The 20,839-nt window shown below is 43.2% G+C and overlaps 1 protein-coding gene across 2 annotated transcripts in view; it reads left to right on the top strand.

Moving 5' to 3' along the window:
* The window catches only part of COL5A2 (collagen type V alpha 2 chain), a 342,059-nt gene that overhangs the window by 199,794 nt on the left and 121,426 nt on the right, over positions 1-20,839 (top strand). For both annotated transcript variants that reach the window (XM_086955351.1, XM_086955352.1), the window contains 3 exons: positions 4,641-4,685; positions 9,438-9,491; positions 12,686-12,739. In XM_086955351.1, coding sequence (XP_086811477.1) covers positions 4,641-4,685; positions 9,438-9,491; positions 12,686-12,739 — 153 coding nt within the window. The remainder of the gene's footprint in view (positions 1-4,640; positions 4,686-9,437; positions 9,492-12,685; positions 12,740-20,839) is intronic.

The following is a 20,839-nucleotide window of genomic DNA, read 5'->3' as shown; positions in this document are numbered from 1 at the left end:
CAAGGAAGTGGCGGAGCGCTGCATTAGCCTCCTTGGCTTAATGCTGAACTCCACCACTTCTAAAACGGAGGGCTGCACTACATTTACAAGAATACAGTGCAGACATGCATTTCCCCCCACCCTGGTGCTAATTTATCTGCCCATGGTGCAAGGGTGCCTGCGTTGAGGGGAATGATTGTTTATAATCTGAAATGGCGTTTGAAACTTCTATGTGTGCTGCTTAATGTAGCACACATGGAAGTTGCAAAGCGTCATTTTTTTAATGATTGTTTATGTGCAGGAGCGGATACCTTCTATGCTATTTCTATGTGTGCTGCACACATGGAAACAGCAAAAACAGGGAGAAATGATAGAAAATTTCCTCATTTCGCCCAGGTAAGACCAGGTTTTCCTTGGTCTTAATTTTGGCACTGCCCTGTATTTTCGCCACCCTTAAAAATATGGGGTAGCGTCAAAATCAATGAGTGTTGCCATGGAACGCCCACCACAACACCCAATGCCCACCCCTTTCATGCTAAGTATAGTGTGAAAGGGTACCTTATTTATAAGGCATTGTTAGACCACGTTAAGTGACTTAACGCTGCCTTGTATATAAGGTGAAGCCCATATCGCCAGAGGAACATCACTAAAATTGACGTTTCTATGGCAATAGGAGCTTGTAAATATACCCCAGCATTTCTAGAATTTTCCAAATTTAAATTCTACTTACTATTGTGGAAAAACTTCCTTGTTGTCAGAGTTCTCAAGGTGTTTGACATGGGGATGTGATAAAGTGTGTTATGAGATTAGCCATGGGAATGTAGGACAAACTCACAACATCGATACATTGTCTCCACAGACAGCTCTAAGACTTTTCCTACGTATTCTTATACCTAACGTCGCGGACAATATCACATAAAGTGATCAATGGAAGTGCAAACTGTAAGAAAGTACCCTCTTTTTGGATGGTTGCCCCCACTTTGTGCAAAACTGCTGATGTGCTATGACTGAGTGTGCCCTGGGTTTACTGCCAAACAAGTACCAAGGGCATTGTGGCCAGGGAAGGTCTGCAGCACTTATTGTGCCACCCTTGGAGACCCTGTACCTTTACGCACACACACACACTGCCTTTGCAGGCTGCGTGCTTTGGTGCAGAACAAAGTGAGGAGTCGACATGGGTTTCATGCCTGTGTGCCATGACTACAACCCACTGCCCTGGGATAGGTAAGCCACCCCTCTAGCTGGGTGCACTATACCAGTGGAGGGGGTACAGGTACATGCGCCATGTACTCCTACAGTGTCTAAGTCAATTCTTAGAATTTGTAAGTGCAGTAATGCCATTAGGAGTATATGGTACTGGGAGTTTGTCAATATGAACTCCTCAGCATCGTAATGGCTTTACTGAATACTGGGAAGTTTGGTCTCAGCACATTAAACCAAGACTGATGCCAGTGTGAGATTTAATGAAACATGCACACAGAGGGCATCTTAGGGATGCCTCCTGAGAAATGGCCTAACACTAGTGTTCAGGCTGACCGGCTGCTTGCCAGGTGCCACCACCAGACATGTTTCTGGACCCCTGGCTAGATAGCCCTGCTGCTTCTGGGGGTCTAAGAAAATGCACATCCTGGGATGAGGTGCCAAGTCTCCTCCGCCAGGATGGGCAGGGTCCATGAAGGGAAAGCTTCAAAGGCTTGTCACCTTTGTGAACTTCCCTAGGCCTTGTGCTGCTTCTAGCAACTGGCCCCCACCGGTTCTGACCCCCACTTTGGGCAGGAGAATCATCGGGAAAACCAAGTGAGGAAGGGAAGTGCGCCCACCTTTACCAACCTCACCCCACAGGTGGGGGAGGAGAGGTGAAGTACAACTCTCAGTCCCCGTCATCTTGCAGATGGGGGACCCAGCCAACCAGAGTGGGGCATATGCCCCCCTCCCACTGGAGGGTGGCATAATAGGGGTGTACCCACCCCAAAGAAGGGACCCATTGGTCCCAACTTTCACCTACCTGTAATGCCCATAAATTGATTATTTATGGGTAACCCCAAACCTTGCCCCTCAGACAAGAACTGACAAAGAAGAAAAGAAGAAGAAGCACAGAAGAGCCGTGCTAAAACTAAGAAGAGGAGGCCACCCACTGACTTGGCCCCAGCTCTACTAGGCTGTCCTCACATCACGCATGCTCCAACCAAATCCCAGTGAGTCCTGGAACCAGCAACCTCAATACCCCGAGGACCTGCCCTGCCTTCCACAAGAAAGACTTTTTCTTCTGTGAGCACCTGATTTTCTCACCCACAGACTATGACTCTGGCCAAATCCGCAAGTTTGCACCACTCTGCACCCAAAGCCCACGGCCAAGTTCAAGTGGCCCAACACTACGAGGAGGTCTTTTGGCAATCCTGATCTGAGATCTGGGGATTTCTGATCCGCCTCGAATCTCCCAGCGAAGCCTGCAGTCTTTTTCTGGAGGATCTCCCCTACCGCACCCAGAGCTGGTAAGGAAAACCCGACACCGAAAGACACCCCTGCACCCAAAGTCCCACTGCCTTGGGTGGCCTAACCGATGGTGTACCAGCATCCCAACTTACCTCTCCAACTGGTGATCACCTCTAAAAAATCTTCATCCTGAGTCTGCAGACTCTGTTGAAACTCGAGAATCCCCATTGAAATCAACAGGGATTCGAACACCAAACCATCTCCCTGCACCCTGCCGCCCCAGCACAACTGTGAGTGTACTTTGGGTGCTAAATCAGATGCCCTTTTGCCCTGTGCCTAACACCAGGAGCTTTGCTCCCACAACCTTGTGGCCTGCTCCTGAGCAGCCATCAACCGGAAGCCACCTATCCCTGACTGGATAGCATTGGGCCTCAGCACTCTGCACCCGGCTGCCCTAGTGCCGCTGAGGGTGCTTTGAACATTCATCCTAGAACCTGGGGGAACATTGGTTCTAACCCCAGAATACCAACTCCCACAAACTTGTACTTACATCTAAACAGATAACTCAATGTCCTTCCATAGGATTGCATTGACTGATTATTCCTAAAAATTGTTTTAAGTTTAGAGTTGGCTTTGTATGGATCTTTGAAAAACTGAAAATAACTAAAAATTGCTCACTTACCCTTTCTCTAGATAATGTCCCTGTGTAATATCTTGGTATATAACACTGAGTAGAAAAAATAATCCAGAAAGTAATCTGTAAAGAAATCCAAATTAATCTAACAGTAATGTCCACTGTATTGAACGCATTTACAAACCTGTAACAAAGTAATTTTCATTCAGCTTGCTTGTATTGTTCAACCTGCCTTGAAAAGTATCATATACACTTACCTGTGCCAGGCTTGCTTGGTTGTAGGATAAAAATTCATCTAAATAATATTTTGATAAAAACCAAATTGGTCAAAGTTCAGTCATTGAGTGTTTGACATCATTTGCTGATTGAGTGGGTACAACAAATGCTTAACACTACCCTCTGATAAAGCCTTACTGCTCGCCCACACTACCACAAATAGAGAGTAAGGTGCTAACTACTTTTACCTCTGCCTTTCTTTGGGGTTCCACTGGACTCTGTGCACACCATACCTCATTTTGGTGTATTATCCTCATTTTGGCGTGGTACATACAGAGCCAGCTTCCTACACAAATGTAATAAACAGTCCTTGCCACCATTTTGGGCTGACTTGTTTCTTATATAGCTGAAGAAATGAAGCCACTGTAAGTTTGCATATTAGAATGTGGCAAATATTTCTTGTACCTGGAACTTGCAAGGGATGAGTTGCTATTGCTGTGAAATTCAGCACATTGTCTTGACATCTTTAATAGAATTACAGAGCAGAACAGTGCTCAACAAAATAACTCAGCACAAAGCAAAATGAAAACCCAAGAATAACATAGAAGCCCACACAACAAAACAGAAAAGAATACAACACAACAACCACTTCACAACACAACAATAGCACAATGCAATAATGTAGCACAAAACACAATGGCGCAAAAAAAAATATCACAAACTTAAAAAAGCAACACAAGATTATATACATAGATTTTCTTGTCATACATTACCACCATCACGAATCTATTGTCACATATGATGGTAAAAGGTTTTTTCACCGAAGCAGTACCTTACCTTACATGGCATGTAATAGCACCAGTCTCAAATGGTTTGTGATATGGCCCTAGATGCAACAACAAAAAATTGGAATACATGTGCAAAAGTCCTCTGAGGACCACATCATCCATAAATAGGAATGGTATAGTATGTTCTATTATAAAATATGTTTTACAAGTGCAGTAATACAGTGTACAAATGTAGATTAAGGCAATTCTTAATTCTGTGGATTGCTTGTGCTCCACACAATTTGCAAGAGTAAGCGTGCATGATTAAGAGTGTGTCTGCAAACTAATGAGATCCATACATTTGGTAAAAATACTCCTCTGCATTTTGAGTTTTGACAAGGGAGTTGACATCTAGAAAATATCTGTGGTGAACTTTGAAATGTTTTCCTTTTTTGTGACCTGCACCCTCTCCCTCCTTAATCACTGAGAATATTTTAAAGCCCAAAGAACAATATCTCAATGCTGGTTAAAGATACAAGAATATGTTCTAATATGTTCTTCATTGTACTATGTTTAGTTCTAACATCTACCACATAACTTATTATTTACAGGGTCAAGTTGGACCAAGAGGACCTCCTGGAGTGCCAGGAACTCAGGCAAGTCATCCTCATTAGATATAGAGCAACAGTCTTCTTCTGTCAATACACAGTATTTTCTTTGCCTTTTTCTGGGATATAGAAAACACATATTTCTATTCTGCTAAAGGATGTTTTAGTGTTGTGCCATTTTTGGGTGTGAAATTTGAAAGATCATTGTTGCTACTTTTATTGTTTATTTGAGTATAGCATGAATGTAAGACATGATTGATGTGGAGTTTTTAGACCCAATCTTGTACTCACCACCACCTTCAAAACAGTATTTACTGGGCCACCATCCTGTGGCAATTTTTCAGAGTGGACTACTGTTTGGGTCATGTGTCTTGCCTCACAACTATATTTAATGGCACCAGCCAAAGGCAATTCTGTCTGCCCCTTCTGCACACTGGATGCATTTAGCATTCATTATGCTGCTTGTTTTATCATCCATCCTCAGGTTAACGCCTCAAGACTTTTCTACCCCTGTGACCTACTCCTTGCTTCACACCTTTGTCAGTTCTAGAACCCTGATTGAGTCCTCACAAGTTATGCTCAAAACCCAAAGAACACTCCAATCATAATGCTTCTTTAGGACTCTCACATGCCTCTTCTGAGACCTTGTCATATCTTTACATTGTTCCCAATGTTTCAATTGCTGTCTTATTATTTCACATTCCTCAAAAAACATACCTTGGATATTCATGATTTTGTCATAGAGCACCATCTTGATACTTTATTACTGAGTCTTGACCATGAAGCATCTCCCCTGACTCTGCTTTAGCAAATCCTTCTATGTATCACTCTGTGTACAGCTCCTGTTTAGACCCTGTAGGTGGTAGGTTAGCTATCATCTTTAAACAATGTATTGGAGTTCCATCTTTTAATATGACCCGTATGCTCATGCTGAGCTCTGTGCTCCCCCTGTTTTGTTTATAGGTTTATTAGCTACCTGTCCTGCATATCTTTTAATCCCTGATGTTTTTCAACTATTTGACTTTGTTGCCTTTTGTGCACTCTCTGACCCTCATTATTGGTTATTTTATCTGTGGGCTTCATTCTGATGCTACCTTCAATTCAGCTAGTGTTATCAACTCTTGTTGTACGTTGAGTATATATAAAATAGTTTCTTACCCCAACCATTTGGCCAGTCATTCAGTAGATTTCATTTTGACTCATCCCATGTACGCTTCTTTTCTCAATTCCAGTACTGTAGTCTGGTCTGATCATTCTGTCATATATTTTTTTTGGTTTCTCCCTTCTTTGGAACAACTTACTACTCCAAATTCATGCTGTAAAGTTTAACACCCCTAGGTTAACTGAAATCATTCTGATTTCTCTTCCATTCCTTCTCACCATTGTACCTTTCTTGATGCTTCAATAGTCACAGAGGTTTCTTATTTTAACTCACACACTCTTTAAGTTCTTGTATTCAACATAGAACAGTGTGCTCCTCCAATCAACTACCTACCACTAAAATTTTGCACGGCATTGTAAACATGTGAAAAGAGTATAGTGCAAAGTTTATGATATTCTCAGTTGTTCTACTTATTGAGAAATCAATTGATTTATTTCTAATAATTCTAAGGAAATTTTCAAAACTGGCAACTTGCTTGTCAATGCTCATTGTTGCTCTCAACTTCTATTCCCATTTTAGGCTGTGTGCTGTGGCTCGTCAGTCAATTTTGACTGATCCTTATCTCTCAACATTTACAACATTGACTTTTCTTTGCTTGGAGATGGCTTATCAATTCCTAGTATCAACCATGGTTGTCCTGTTAACCGTTGCTTCATCAAGATTTTGCACTCCTTTTGAACACTATGTGTCTCATTTTACAGGAGCTATGTAATCTCTCTCCTTCTTGTTCTCTTCTTCCTGTTGGCAGGTGCCAGATTTCATTCCTTTCTTGTTTTTACCATACATGCTTGGAACACTCTCCTGCATTGTCTTCAGATGATTGATGTAGGATTATGCCCCTTTTTGACACAGTCACCCCATTTTGTTCCTGGTAATTGATGCAATCTTGATTGAAGTGCACTTGGTTCCTGCTCACCAGATTCTCAGTGCCAGTGTTCTTTCCCAAAAACCAAGGAAACGGTGCAATTGTTCCACAATTGACAAGAACTTTAGCACCTCTGCAAGTCCCTAGTAAATGGTACCCCTGGTATGTAGGGCAAAGAGTACTTAAGAGTTTCCCTAAGGGTTTGATCCCTCCCTCTTTCCCTAACTCCACTCTTTAACCAGGAATATTTGCCTACATCCGAAATCCTCATTTAAAAGAGCAACTCACTTATATCCTCATAGGATAAGTCATAATGTACAGATTAGACTAAGCCTTCCTCCTCTTTCTTCACTTACTGACTATGCAACTGTACTTCTGTTTTGGATTCTGTTCTCGGAATATCTATTTATTTCACTTTCCTATAAATTGAATTATGTGACTCTCCATGATCCACCACTAACATCAACTCTATTCTTCATTTGAGGTCCTCATCTGCACAGTTATGGAAATGTTAACACGAAAAAAAAAGAAAAAAAAAACTCATCGGCGACTTGATTACCTTTCTTTTTTATTCTATTGTGTTGTGCAATTGAATTATCATCTTTTTTCATGTCTTTCTATAACATCATCTTCTTTATATCTTTTCTTGATTTCTCTTCATTAACGTCTTCTTTGCAACCCTTCCAACTTGTGCATCATTTTGACTCATTACCTATTTAGTTTTTGTGCAACCTTCATTGTGCTGACATAGCAGCAATAAAATAGAAACTGGTCAAACTGAATTGATGTAAAGAGTATATCTCGAGAAGCCGAAATATCAATCTCATAGTCAGTCAGTTTCCCAACAATGTTCAATCATGGAAACATACAGAACATGCATACATCTTTCTCTTAAGGCACCTGTGTGAAATTAAAATAAATGAAATAAAATATATGATCAAAGGCATATTTGTATGTTTATATTGAACAATACCGCTCTACAAATTTCCAACTTGTACTATTACTGCCTCACAATTTGTATTTACTATAAAATACATATTTTTTGAACAGCAAGATCAACAAATTATTAATTTATTCAACAAAAATCCATTATCATAATGCATGCAACATTATCAATTAAAACATATTCAATGCAGTTTGTTGGACTTTATAATTTGACCTCTGTTGGAGTGACTGTCCTTGTTCGTTCTATGCAGAACTGGAGAAGTACAAATCTGAAAAACAACACCCTTAGGAAGTAGTAGGTCATATCACTAATACATACCTATACAGAACACATAGATACTACCATAGACTCAGTGTTCTACAAGTTCAAGTTAAAACCTTCATATTATTAATAAAATTCCATGTTAAAAAAAAATATATTAATTGTGGCAGACATACACATAACGAAATTTAAGACAATGTAACATACTACGAAAGTTGTGACAATATATAAAGATGCACAAAAACAGACAAATATAAAATACAAATTAGTATAGAAATCATACAGACATTTTCACAACTAAATACAGAGACAAACACATATAAACATTTTCACAAATTGTTACATAGTGGCTCAGTGATAAAAGATTTTATTTTCTCTATGCGCGTTTCGGCGTACTGAGCGCCATCTTCAGGAAAGCCACAGAGATTCCCGTAGATAAGTTTCCTTCAGTCCCTGTACTGCTTCCTCAGCTCTTTTCTTCGGAGGGTGGACAGATTGGCCATGCCAAGATTCTTGTTTTGTTGTTTAAAGTGACTTCCTAACCTTTTCAACAAATTTCTGAAACTTTGCAACCCTTTGAAACTTGTTGGGAACTTTGCCACATCTTTTATAGTTCAGCAACTCTTCGAAAACAGGACCTCTGAAGGCCATAGACCTCAACAACTAGGCATTATATACTAATGCAGGTAAACACATAGTCAGAGAAATACTTAAATCCATAGATAGATAGAGAGATAGATAGATAGATAGATAGATAGATAGATAGATAGATAGATAGATAGATAGATAGATAGATAGATAGATAGACATGAATGTTGAATCTGACAATAGCTTTTGTGCTAGGTGGGCCTTCACGCAATACCCTGGGGCAGTTGTGTGTGGTATGTAGTGCATGGTGGTGATCTATAACAGCAGGTTTGCTGGTTGAAAATACCTTTGAATATGTAAATTGGTGTGGATTGATCCTTAGAGCACCCTGTGCCTAGGAATGTTTACTATAGAAGGATTCCATTTGATCAAAAGTGGAAGTGGTGGAAGCTTTCATTCAACCTGTCTGATGTCTACTACTCACACTGCCTAGGCTAAAGTATTTTAGTCTAGAGCCATGTCACTTGTTAAGTAAAGACAAGATGGAGGCAGGATGCATTAGAGCAAACGTGATAAACAACAGCTGAGCTGTTGACTACTAAGCTTTCAACGCGAGGAGAACGGACATTAGTTGTAAAGAATAAGGCCTTGAATAAGCAAATAGGTGAGTAGATTTGCACTGCAAATCAAGAAGAAACGTGCATGTCTAGGTACTATGTTTAGGACATTCTTTTTAAAATTGGATTTTATATCTTACTAATATGACCAAACATAGAACTAAATAATAGGCAAAGATAAATCATACATTAAACTGAATTTATTTATGTAAAGCAATATGAATTGAGGAAATGCATGTGTGTTGCTATATTGTGTCTAACTTATGTAGCTCTAATATGGATGTTGACAATTGAAACAATTAATCTTAAACCACAAAATTGGTAATGAAGCCTAAATTACTTCAAATGCCATTTCTTTTAGGGTCCTGTTGGTCCACCAGGTCCACCAGGTGAGCATGGAGATCCAGGTGGAATGGTAAGTTAATGTAAACTTTCTGGTTTATTTTCATCTCCTTACAGTTCCTGCACAACATTCACAGCAGTATATATTTTTTATTCTGTTGCAAGATTGGTCTAGGCATTTTGTTATATGGAGGATTATGCAATGCAAATCAAGTCTGAAGGTTCCTTCATCGGAATTTCGCCCTTTGGGAGCAGCAGAGGTGTTTAGATTTTAGATTTTGGCTATCTGGGCATCACTTCCAAGGGTCCAGGACAAGTTGGGTAACACTGGGAGGGTCAGGACTCACTCAGGCTGGGCCCAGGTGTAAGTTCAAGATGGAGGTAGACTTTTGTGTCCCTGGACTCTGAACAGGAGGCCAGAAAACTAGCCATTATGAGTCAATTTGCAAGTCCTGGGACAGTTAAAGATCCAGGCCTAGATGTAGGTAATTTTATTTTACCACTTCTTCAATACCGAATTTTACCGATTAGGTATTTAAGAAGTGATAAAATAGAGGGGGGGGATGTAGGTATTACAGAATCAGTAAATACCGAATCGTTAAGATTCGGTATTTACCAATTTTGTAAATACCGATTTTGTAATGCCCATTGATTCCTATGGGCATCAATGGGCATTACTGAATCGGTATTTACCGATTCGGTAAATACCGATTCCAGCAAGGGTAAAGGGGGTGTCACTTTGACACACTCTAGCACCCCAAATACAGGCATGTGTGCCATGTGGCACACAGACATGCCCTAAGGGCATGTTTGTCTGTCACATGGCATAGGTGTGCATGCACACATGTGCATGCACACCTGGATTCAGTATTTTACCACCCAATTGGATTGGGTGGTAAAATACCGAATCTGAAAGGCCTTTGGGACTCAGAAGAGTCCCACCTACATCTAGAAGTTACAGAATCGGTAAAAATACCGATACGGTATTTTACAGACTCGGTAAATTTACCGATTCGGTAAATTTACAGATTCGGTAAAATTGGCCCCCTACATCCCAAAAACCCATTTACCGGTCGGTAACGGCCGAAATCAGCCGTTACCGGCCGGTAAATGGCCACCTACATCTGGCCCCTAGTCCTTTTACCCAGGAAGAGGGTAGTAGAGCAGCAGGACCTCAGGGCAGCAATCCAGCAGGACAGCAGTCCTTCAGAGCAGCAGTACAGCAGAGTGGCAGTCCTTCCAGTAGCGTAGTAGATCTACCTGGCAGAGTATCTACAGCTCCAGAGGTGTACTGAAGGGTTGGTGTCCAAGGTCCTACTTTAATGCTCTAGTGCCCTGATACTGGAAAGTGGGAGAAGCTTCCAGACATCGGCTTTGAAGTGCATGGAATTTTCTGACCCCTCCCCCCACCCTGGCTCCAAGTTGGCTGCAGTAACAATGTGAGACTGTTAAGCCCTCTGTGTGAAGGCAGAGCACAGGCTATTCAGCTGCAAGTGGAGCTTCACTCAGACCAGCCCTCATCCTGCCAGAAGATGTCCCACTCAGGCACCCCTAATCCCCCTTCTGTGGGACTGTCTGGGAGGAATTCACAAAGTCTAACTGTCATTTACACCCAGCCATGTGACCCAGGCCAGGCTACAGGCAGAAAAGGACTTTGGGCAGAAAAATGCCAACTTTCCATAAGTGGCATTTTTAAAATTGTAATAAAAAACCCAACTTCACCATTAAATAGGGTATTTCACTACAATTCCAAAGACATTAAAAATGAAATATCTACCTGTTTCCAATTGACAACTTATTAAATGTAAAACTACTAGCACATTTTAACTATACTGCACCCTGCCCTGTGGCTATTTATGGCCTACCTTAGGGGTGAGGCATAGGTAATAAAAGGGAAGTCTAAGGCATGGTGAGGGGGTTTAAATGCCAAGTCGAAATGGATTTTAAATTGCAATATGGCTGCAGTGGCGGGCCTGGGGCATGTTTTATGGTACTACTTAAGTGGGTAGCACAATAAGTTCTGCAGGCCCACAAAAAATATTTAATTTACAGGTCCTGGTTATATGGAATGCCACCCTACAAGGGACTTATAAGTAATTATGTCAATGGGGTATAAACCAATCTAACCATGTTTTTGGCGAGTGAGTCCTAAGGCCAACAAAAATGCGTTTTGTAAAAAATGGACAGAAACAGGCATAAAGTTGGGGGGGTGACCCTGTAGAGAGGGCCATGTCCAACAAACACCTTATAACTTACTAGGATATGTGAAATAGTACCTAGTTCCTGGTTTCCTTATTTGAGCTGCCAAAACATTTAGGGGCATATTATCAAGACAGGCGATAAAGTTATCGCTGTTTTAGCAGCAGAAAACTGTCGCTAAAACGGCGATAATGGGCTTGATAATATGCTCTATGGAATTTCAATTGAAGCCCATGCTAGATGTCCTTCACATCTAACATGGGCTTCAATTGGAATTCCATAGAGCATATTATAAAGCCCATTATCACTGTTTTAGCGGCAGTTTTCTGCCACTAAAACGGCGATCATTTCATCGTCTGTCTTGATAATATGCCCCTCGCTTCTTCTGAGAATGAGGCAGGATCAGAATCGTAACACAGCTTGCACCCTTAATTTGATCCATTTTGTGGGACACTGAGCCAATAAGTTAAGATATTTTCTTCAATGGATGCTGTTCTTCATCTAATCATGGGAGAGCCAGATGTTTTGTGACATAGAGATGCCGCTCTTATACTAAGCTTCAGTATAAAATGCCCATAAGACGTTTCTTGGAAGGAAGGAACATGTCCCCCCTAGTTAGTTTTCACTAAAATCAGGAATAAGCAAGTTCTCTCTCAATTTCTGTGTGGCTAAGTGGCATGGTGATATCATCCTTTCTGGATCTTGTGACTTCCTGAGTACACTTTTAGTTGTGATGTCATGAGAAGGTGAGTTCAGTCAGGGGAGAAATGAGAGGCCCATCATATTGAGTAGATATCAGTGTGAGCTTGCAAGTGCATTTTTTTTATAGCTTGTGGATAGCAGCATTGAAGAATTTGGCAAAGTATCCCAAGTATCAGTTATTTGATTTAAAAATATTAAATCACATTATGCATTGGAAGTGTTTTCTTTATTTGTATTTTCCACTTTTCTGTACTCACATCAGGATGTAAATAGTTAGTCTTCCACAAAAATGCATAACGCTTGGTTAAAAACTAGTTTTTCTTTTAGGCTGTTCTATTTGATTTCTGATCATGGTTATCTTTTCAGGGTCCACCTGGTCCTCGTGGTCCAGATGGTCCAGCAGGCAAGGCTGGTGAAGATGTAAGTATCACATATTTGTTATGGGCAGACAACTGTGAAATATCAGACCTTTAGACTACAAGTTCATATACTTGCACTTTCCTTTCCTTTTGTCACTTCCAGCAGATGTTTGTGTCTTCAGAATAAAAGGAAGATGAGGGACCTGATTCATCCACTTGTCAAAAACTTTTGAAATATAAATCTAGACTTTACAAACGATAGCCCAGATTTATTAAAGATTTGCATTGCCGCAAAGGCGTACAAAGACTTTCAAGGGTGTAACCTTTCCAGTACAAAAGTAATTTTTCACTGAAAATGTCTTAATTTCTCAGCTCAAATAGCATTTGGGCTGATTTGTATCACTTTGCATCAGGGGGCATTACAGGGATATAACATGGGTGCATCAGTGAAAACACCCATTATCTTTCTACGGAAAACCTGATCTACTATGATAGGCAGACCAGGGTTTACATTACAAAATAATGCCTCCTTGCAGCAGGTGTTTCAAAGGGGTAATGCTTTAATTTCTCTAAACAACCCACACATTGCAGCTGTGTGGAGTGCACAGCGCATATCCAATGTGTACGATGCTTCAGCGTTTGTTGAGACATAGACATGTTTTTTGCTAGAATGGTATGCTTCCAATACTAGTCCTGTGCTAGATAGAGTGCACACACTTAGGAACCAAGATATGAGGCTGTTTTTTTTTAAACTAAACAAGGCAGCCTTTATAGTGCACCATCGCATGGGGTGACTGTAGTAGCAGACCATGTTTAATAAGCATTGCCCTTTTGGCCCACTTGTGAAATGCAGTGCATCAACTTTAGTTCTTGTGCTGTCTTGCACCCCAAAATAATGAATATGGGTCTTTACTTTCTATAAATGTGGGAAAAGCACTTGTGGATTTGGGTGATAAAATAATAATATGGAGTATAAAAATGTGAAGTAAAAGCTGTAGTTTTGCTACGTTTTTACTGTTTTTGATTTACACTGTTGCTTTTGAATGTTGAATTTGTTTCTGTTTTTACTTTCAAATTTGAGTGGAGCAGAAAATGTGACAACATGACACCCACGCAAAGTGTTCAGCTTAAGTCCTCGAAACCAATGCCAATTCCTCTCCGAAAAGAGAGGAATTACATTTCAAATTACCAGAGTATAATTTACAACAGGATAAAATAATGTTGCATTTACCTGTTGCTGTAAATGTAAAAAGGAACCAATAAAGGCACAATACATTTTAGTTTGTGTTTGTTCTGAAACAGGCCATACCTAATTTAAGCACCTCATTAACATTGTCCCCGAAAATTTTCCAGATTTTCCAACTGACTTAGGTATTAATAGTGGGAATACTGGAATCTTCGGCATATACATATTGTATTCTTCACTTCATTCATTATATTATGTTTTCAAAGTTAGCAAGACTTTTTTCATGAAAAAAGCTGAATCCAGAAGGTACATCACCAAGAGGCCACAGAACCTGCCATCAATGCACTATACAGAAATATGTAGTATGATATAACATAAAGAACTTTAAAAGTATAAAACAGTGTGAGATTTAGCAATTGTTTACAGATTTGAGGTTCATGATGTCCCATACGTTCTGTGAAAAATACTGCTCAAATAAGTTGAGGTAACAGATAAGACCAATGATTTTAGGGGATTCAGTATAAGGCCCCAGAGTCACAGTTCTTATTGTTGAAAGCCCTGGGATTTGAAAAACTTTTAGTTTAATAAAAAAGAACCATGCAGGTATGTAAAGTGGCTAGCGGCCTTTTTTTGCAGAGAAATGTTGTTAGGTAACATATGTTAGGTCACTATGAGGAATTTATCTGCCTAGGGTTCACAAGAAATGCACTAAAACCGAGCTACTATTAATGTAGTCACAATCCCTTGCAAAGTTACCGCCCCGCTGAGTCAACAATAGCTATCCAAAAAACGAAAGGAGTTCATGGTGCTCTGTCTCGCCTTATCAGGGGTAGATGACATCACTCTTGAAACAGGCAGTAGTCACCTGAGACTGACGTCTAGATATTTCTGTCCCTTTAAGGGAGTCATCACAATTCAGGCCCATAGACACAGAAAATGCAGCAAGAGATAGAGTTGATCTTCTGCAATCCTCTCCCATTGCACTCATAAAACAAGTTGCTAAAGTTTTAACCACATGGCTGCTGCGGGGATTTTTGCGCTGTGCTGAAATATTCAGATTCCCCTTCTTCATGACGAGCTCAGCTCGTCATCAGCACACGACACCCGTGGGTGATGACGAGCTGAGCTCGTCATCAGCAGCGAAAGGGTTAATGAGGCCAGTGCCGTTCACTCGCTGTGCACAGTTTCCAAGAAAACAGTCTCTTTTTCCTGCGACTGATATGTACTTTAAAGGGAAGGTAGAGGATTATTTCAGTCGTAGTGCTGCATTTTACTAACACAGCACAGTGCTACAATTAGAAAACTTTAGAAACATACCAGCAGCACCAATGTGAAGCATAAGTTGGCTTTACACTTTATGGTTTAAATCTTTTTTATTAATTTCAGCACAAATAAGAAACAGTGACCCTCAGCCCCGCGATGTCATGCAAAAAGACAATAATGCCGCGTTGCGTCGTTACCATAGGTAATAAGCATGGAGCGGGTCCTTCGAACAAACCGGGACAGGGAGAAACAGGGAACCAAACCCCCATCCTCTATCCAACCTAACCCACCCCGCCGCCCAACCTCACCCATCCCACCCATCCCTCGTCCACCTTGAACTAAAGAAACCATGAAGGGAGGTAAGAGGGGAAAAGAGTGCAAAAAGAGAATGCAGTGTGGTACTCAATGGCCCTCCTTGCAAGCTGTCTTGGAAGGGCAGCTCGGTATCTTTGTGTCGGGAAGGCGAAGCAGGCGCAAGTATCGAGGACATGTTAACTCCCTGAATTCAGACACCAGCAGCGTCAGCTCTGGAAATTCTGACCCCCTACCGGCCAATGTGAGCGTGAGTTTCTCCATGCCCAGCATCTGCCAGAGTCTCTGGAGCCAGCCAGTGTGCGTGGGGAGTTGGGTGGAGCACCAATGTACTAGGATATTCTGTACTGCCGATCCCAGAGCAATAGTGATCTGTCGCCCTCTTCTGGATTTGAGCGGGTATGTCAATGTGTTAGGGAGACCTAAGAGAATATAGGAGGGGAATCTTGGAAGCTGTGTCTCAAAGTGTAGGTCGATTTCATCAATCACTTGGGCCTAGTATGATTGTATGCAGGAGCAGCTCCATAACACGTGTTCCAAAGTACTCAGCTCCCCACATCCCCTCCAACATAGGTCACTTCGTCGGGGGTCAAAGCGGTGTAGGCGTTTCTGCGTGCAATACCAATAGGTGATAATCTTGGTCAAAGTTTCTGTAAGGCCCATGTGATAGGCAGAGTGTCTTGCCCTATGGTATATATTTCCCCATTCCTCATGGTTCAGAGTTCTACCTAAATCCCTTTCCCAGCGGGCCCGACCTGCATTGTACGTGCTAGTGATGTTGGCTTAAAGCATTCTATAGAGGTCAGAAATCAGTTTTTTTATCGGAAGTGCGTGTCACCAACCATTTCTCCTAAGGGGTCTGCATACGCTGCACATGTGGTTTGACTTGTGGATGTAACACCAAGTGTCGGATCTGTAAGTATGGCAAACTTTTCGTTTCCGGGATATCATAGTGTTCTTTGAGCTGCGGAAAGGTGAGAACGCCGGCCAAATCAAAGAGGTGATCTAGGGACCTGCAGGGGGAAGAGCACCAAGCCTCAAAGGCCCGAGCCTCCATACCGGGCCGAAAGTCCGGATAGTGAAAGAGTGGCATGAGAGGAGATGGATAGGTGGTCAGCTGTGCGGACATATTGGTTCGGTCCCACAAATCCATGAGAGTGCTCGTAAACAATGAGGCATACAGGTTGGGGGGGCGGTGAGATTTACAGAGAAATGGGATACCCTGCAGTGGTCGACTTGCAAGTGCCTGATCTTGGAATAGCCAATGTTTCTCGGACTTTAACCGATGCCATTCCACTATATAGCAAAGCTGGGCGGCATGGTAGTATAACTGGATGTCTGGTACTCCTACCCCCCCTACCTTGGCAGGAGCACTGCAACTTGGTGTCGGAAGTGGGGTTTACGGCCGTGCCAGATGAAAAGCAATAGATCCGCCTGGGTCTGTTGGATCGAGCCAAGTGGGGGACGGAGAGGAAGAGTCTGAAAAAGATATAGAATTTGGGGGAGGATAGTCATTTTGATAACCGCAATCCTGCCTAAGCAGATCATCGTGCAATGTTTTCACCTATTCAATTCTGAGCGGATGCGAGCGCGGAGAGCAGAGTAGTTAGCTACAGTCGTAGCTTGGATGGTGGGGCTCAATTGGATACCTAAGTAGGGTGTCGTAGTAGTTGCCCATTCACCCAGATGTTCCTCCTGGAGAAAGGTATGGGTGTGCGGGGAGAGGGAAACATCCAAAGCCACGGATTTGCCCCAGTTAATTTTAAACCCTGATCCACGGGCGAAGCTGTCTAACTCAATGAATAGGGCACGCAGGGATGTAATTGATTCTGATAGGGAAAGCAGAATATCGTCTGTGTACAAGCTAATGGTGTGGACATCCCGACCGAATGTAATCCCGGTTATGAAGGGATGCTTTCGAACTCGTAGCACCAGCGGCTCCATATAGAGCGTGAAAAGGAGGAGTGACAGAGAGCATCCCTGCCTTGTGCCCCTGCCAATCGGGTAGCGAGAGGACGTGTGGCTATTAACTCAGACTGTAGCCATAGGGAGGCGGTAGCAATTTAAAACTCGAGTTCGTAACTTCTCGCCAAAACCACCGGCCATCAATACCATCTCAAGATAGGGCCAGTGCACCCTATTGAAGGCCTTCTCCGCATCAATGGACAGAAGCATGTATTCGCCCTGGGTACAGGATACCTTCTCTATCAAGTGGAGGATGCGTTTGGTGTTATTGCTAGTCTACCTCTGTGGGACAAAGCTGGCTTGATCGGGTTCTATGAGTTGGGTCATATTTGGTGCCAGGCGGGCTGCTAGGATGCTGGTATACAATTTAATATCTACATTCAGTAGAGATAAAGGTCTGTACACACTGCACTCCGGCTTGTCCTTCGCATGTTTCGGAATTACCACTACCGCTACTTCCAGCATTTCCCCCAGGATGGCACCGGTTTTTTCGAAGGTGTTAAAAAGGCCCGTCAGGATGGGAGTCAACTGGCAGCAGAATGACTTGTAGAAGGCGGTCATATAACCATAAGAGCCGGGTGACTTGCTTAGTTTGAGGCGAGAAATTGCTGAGATGACTTCCTCCTTTTGTATAGGCCTATCCCATAAAATGGCCTGAGATTTGTTCAGGGTGGGTAATTGGGTCTGTGCTATATACTCAGCACTTTGGTGAATATCAAGAGAATCGCCAGTATGAAAGTCTGCGTAAAAATCTCTCAACGCCTCTGCTATCGCCGTATCGTCGGAAACTGAGCTGCCTCCGGCTGCGCGAATGGCTTGCACTCCTTGATGCTGTCGGGCTTCCCGTAACTTATTGTCAAGGAGGCGGCCACATCTGTCTCCAGCTGTATAATTGGAGTGGCGAAGTCTCAATGCCGCGTACTCGGCCCTGTCCTGATCTAATGCCGCAAGTTGCTTACATTCTGAACAGAGCTGCCGCCAAGCACGGGACGCCCCGGTTCTCTGGTACAGCTGCTCAAGCTCCGAGACCCTCTGAGTAAGTTCCTCTCTTTTACGGCTTCTCTCTTTGTTCTGGGCAGCGGATATAGCGATGCCTTGATAACCGCTTTCAGAGCCGTCCACTAAGTGGCCAGAGAGGTATCAGTGTTAGCATTGAGGGCTAGGAAGCTAGTACTTCTGAGTTTGTTTGACTACTGTGGGGAGATGTAGCAGTGTATCTCGCAATCGCCAGTGTCTAAGGGGTCGGGAGGAGCGTGGCAACTGGAAGGTGGCCACAACCGGTGAGTTGCCATTAAAAGTTCAACATCTGCTGCATAGGCCTGAAATGAAGAAGTGCTAAGAAAATAGTCAAGACAGGCATAGGTCTTATGGGCCCCTGAATAAAAGATATAGCTGCGAGTGCTTGGGTGAAAGTGTTGCCAAAGGTCCGTGAGCCCTAGATCCCAGAGATGTGCCTGTGCTGTGTGGGGAAGAACACCTACCTGTGTTGTCCTCTGGCATGAGTGATCTAAGTCGTTGTCGAAGACAATGTTAAGGTCACTCCCCAATAACAAGTGGCGGTCCGAGGATGCTGCCGCATCTCAGAGGGCAGTAAGAAGAAACTTGGCTTGTTCTTCATTGGGCGCGTAAATAGACCCAATGACAAATGCTACCCCTCCCAGTAGGAACTGGTATGTCAGTAGGCATCCCTGAATTTCAGCCTCTTTCTGTATGATTCTACCCAGGAAGGAGCGGCAGACTAGGATAGCCACCCTTGCAGATTTCGAGGTGCAAGAGGAAAACAGCTGTGTGGGGAAGAACCTAGATTGTAGCCTATAGTGGTCTTCAGATAAAAGATGAGTTTCTTGAATAAGGCAAACGTCAGCCTTAGATTGTTGCAGGTAATTCAGGACCGATATGCATTTAATCAGATTGTTTAGGCCATGCACATTAAGGGTGAGGACCCTAAGGGAATCATGTGGCATCAGGGGAGGGTGTAAGGATGATGTCGCTCTGAGCGCAGCTGGGCATAGCACGCATCAGTGTGTAGGAGACCGAACCAGCAGAGCGCAAAAGAAGCATGTCGGCTGAAGCAGGTAGGAGAGGTGGACGAGGGAACCCAAACTTTAAAAAAAAGCAAAAAAGTTGAAAGCAAAACAAGAGTCCCAACAGGAAACAAGAAACTCAGTCTATGCCGAAAATTCAAGTCTTGACAATAATATCCGCCCTCCAGTAGGAACCGAGAAGTTGTCAATACGGGGCTCATGGTGTGACCAAGGGGAGGGTCCGAGTCCCCTCGCTGCTCGCCTGTGTGTAGGGAAACTTCAATCAGGACAGGTAGTTGTCAGGTCCTCATTCAGTGGCAGGGCTCGGGCCTGCCAGTGCATCAGCAGAGGAGACGAGTGTGTCCTGCTGACCCTGCACAATGACCCGCCTGTCTGGCTTCCAGAATCACCGCATTCGCTTGGGTCGCTGCCACCTGGAGGGAGAAAAGTCTGGCTCTGACACCACACTCCGTCGGTCATCCTCGTCATTGGGCACTGCCAGGCCCAGCAGTTGGCAGATATCAATAAGAGAGCGCATCTGGTGGAGTTTACCATGAATACGTGATGTTTTGTGGCCTGAGGTGCTCTGTCACTGGGCGAAATTGACGCCGTTGCTTCAGGGTGATTAGAGCCAGGTACTGATACAATACTGGGGAGTGGCCCTGGTAGAAGATAGGATGAAGGGTTCTAGCCTTTGTGAGAATAGCTTCTTTGGTTTAAAAGCCCTGCAAACAAACAAGGATATCGACTGGTGGGGCGTTGTTCGCCCGAGGTGGACCAACTCTGTGTGCGCTGTCTAGGACAATGGGGACGTCAGCCAGTGCTGCCAGGATGTGGCGGAAGAGACCTTCTGTGAAAGCGAACAGATCTTTGGTGGCGTCTGAAGCTTTCACCCCCCGGATTCTGATATTGTGGTGTTGCGATCTATTCTCCAAGTCCTCCAGGTGGGTTTGGGTTAGTGCTGATCCTGCAAGCGGAGAATCTTTTGCTGGAGAGTATGTATGTCTGATGCCGCATTGTCACTTTTTACTTCCAGAGTCGCCACTCGCTCTCCCATGCTGTCTACATCCCGGCAGAGTTCTCGCATTTCAGCAGTGAGGTCAATCTTTACTGTCTGTATATCCACCCTAAGGGTGTTGAAGAGCGATTCCAGGAACGCTCTGGTGATGACTTTGCCTCCGGCGTCGGGCTGTGGCTGAGGGGACGCCATCTGTGAAGACGCGGTTGGCTGGTCAGGGTTGGACTGCGCTCTCGCAAAAATATCTTTAGGAACTTCTGTATCCTCGTTTTAGTTGAGGTCATAGTCGGGAGGACCCAAGTGAGGAGCTGGGATGGAGCCATTGCCATCGCACAATATCAATCCCGGCCTCTTCGTGGGTGATCAGGTAGGGCGTTGATCGCCAGGCCCAGG

The sequence above is a fragment of the Lissotriton vulgaris genome, chromosome 2_1 (genome assembly GCF_964263255.1).
Source record: "Lissotriton vulgaris chromosome 2_1, aLisVul1.2, whole genome shotgun sequence".
Lineage (NCBI taxonomy): Eukaryota > Metazoa > Chordata > Amphibia > Caudata > Salamandridae > Lissotriton > Lissotriton vulgaris.
Note: the sequence above shows the minus strand (reverse complement) of the source record. Positions and strands in the feature narration are given on the sequence as shown.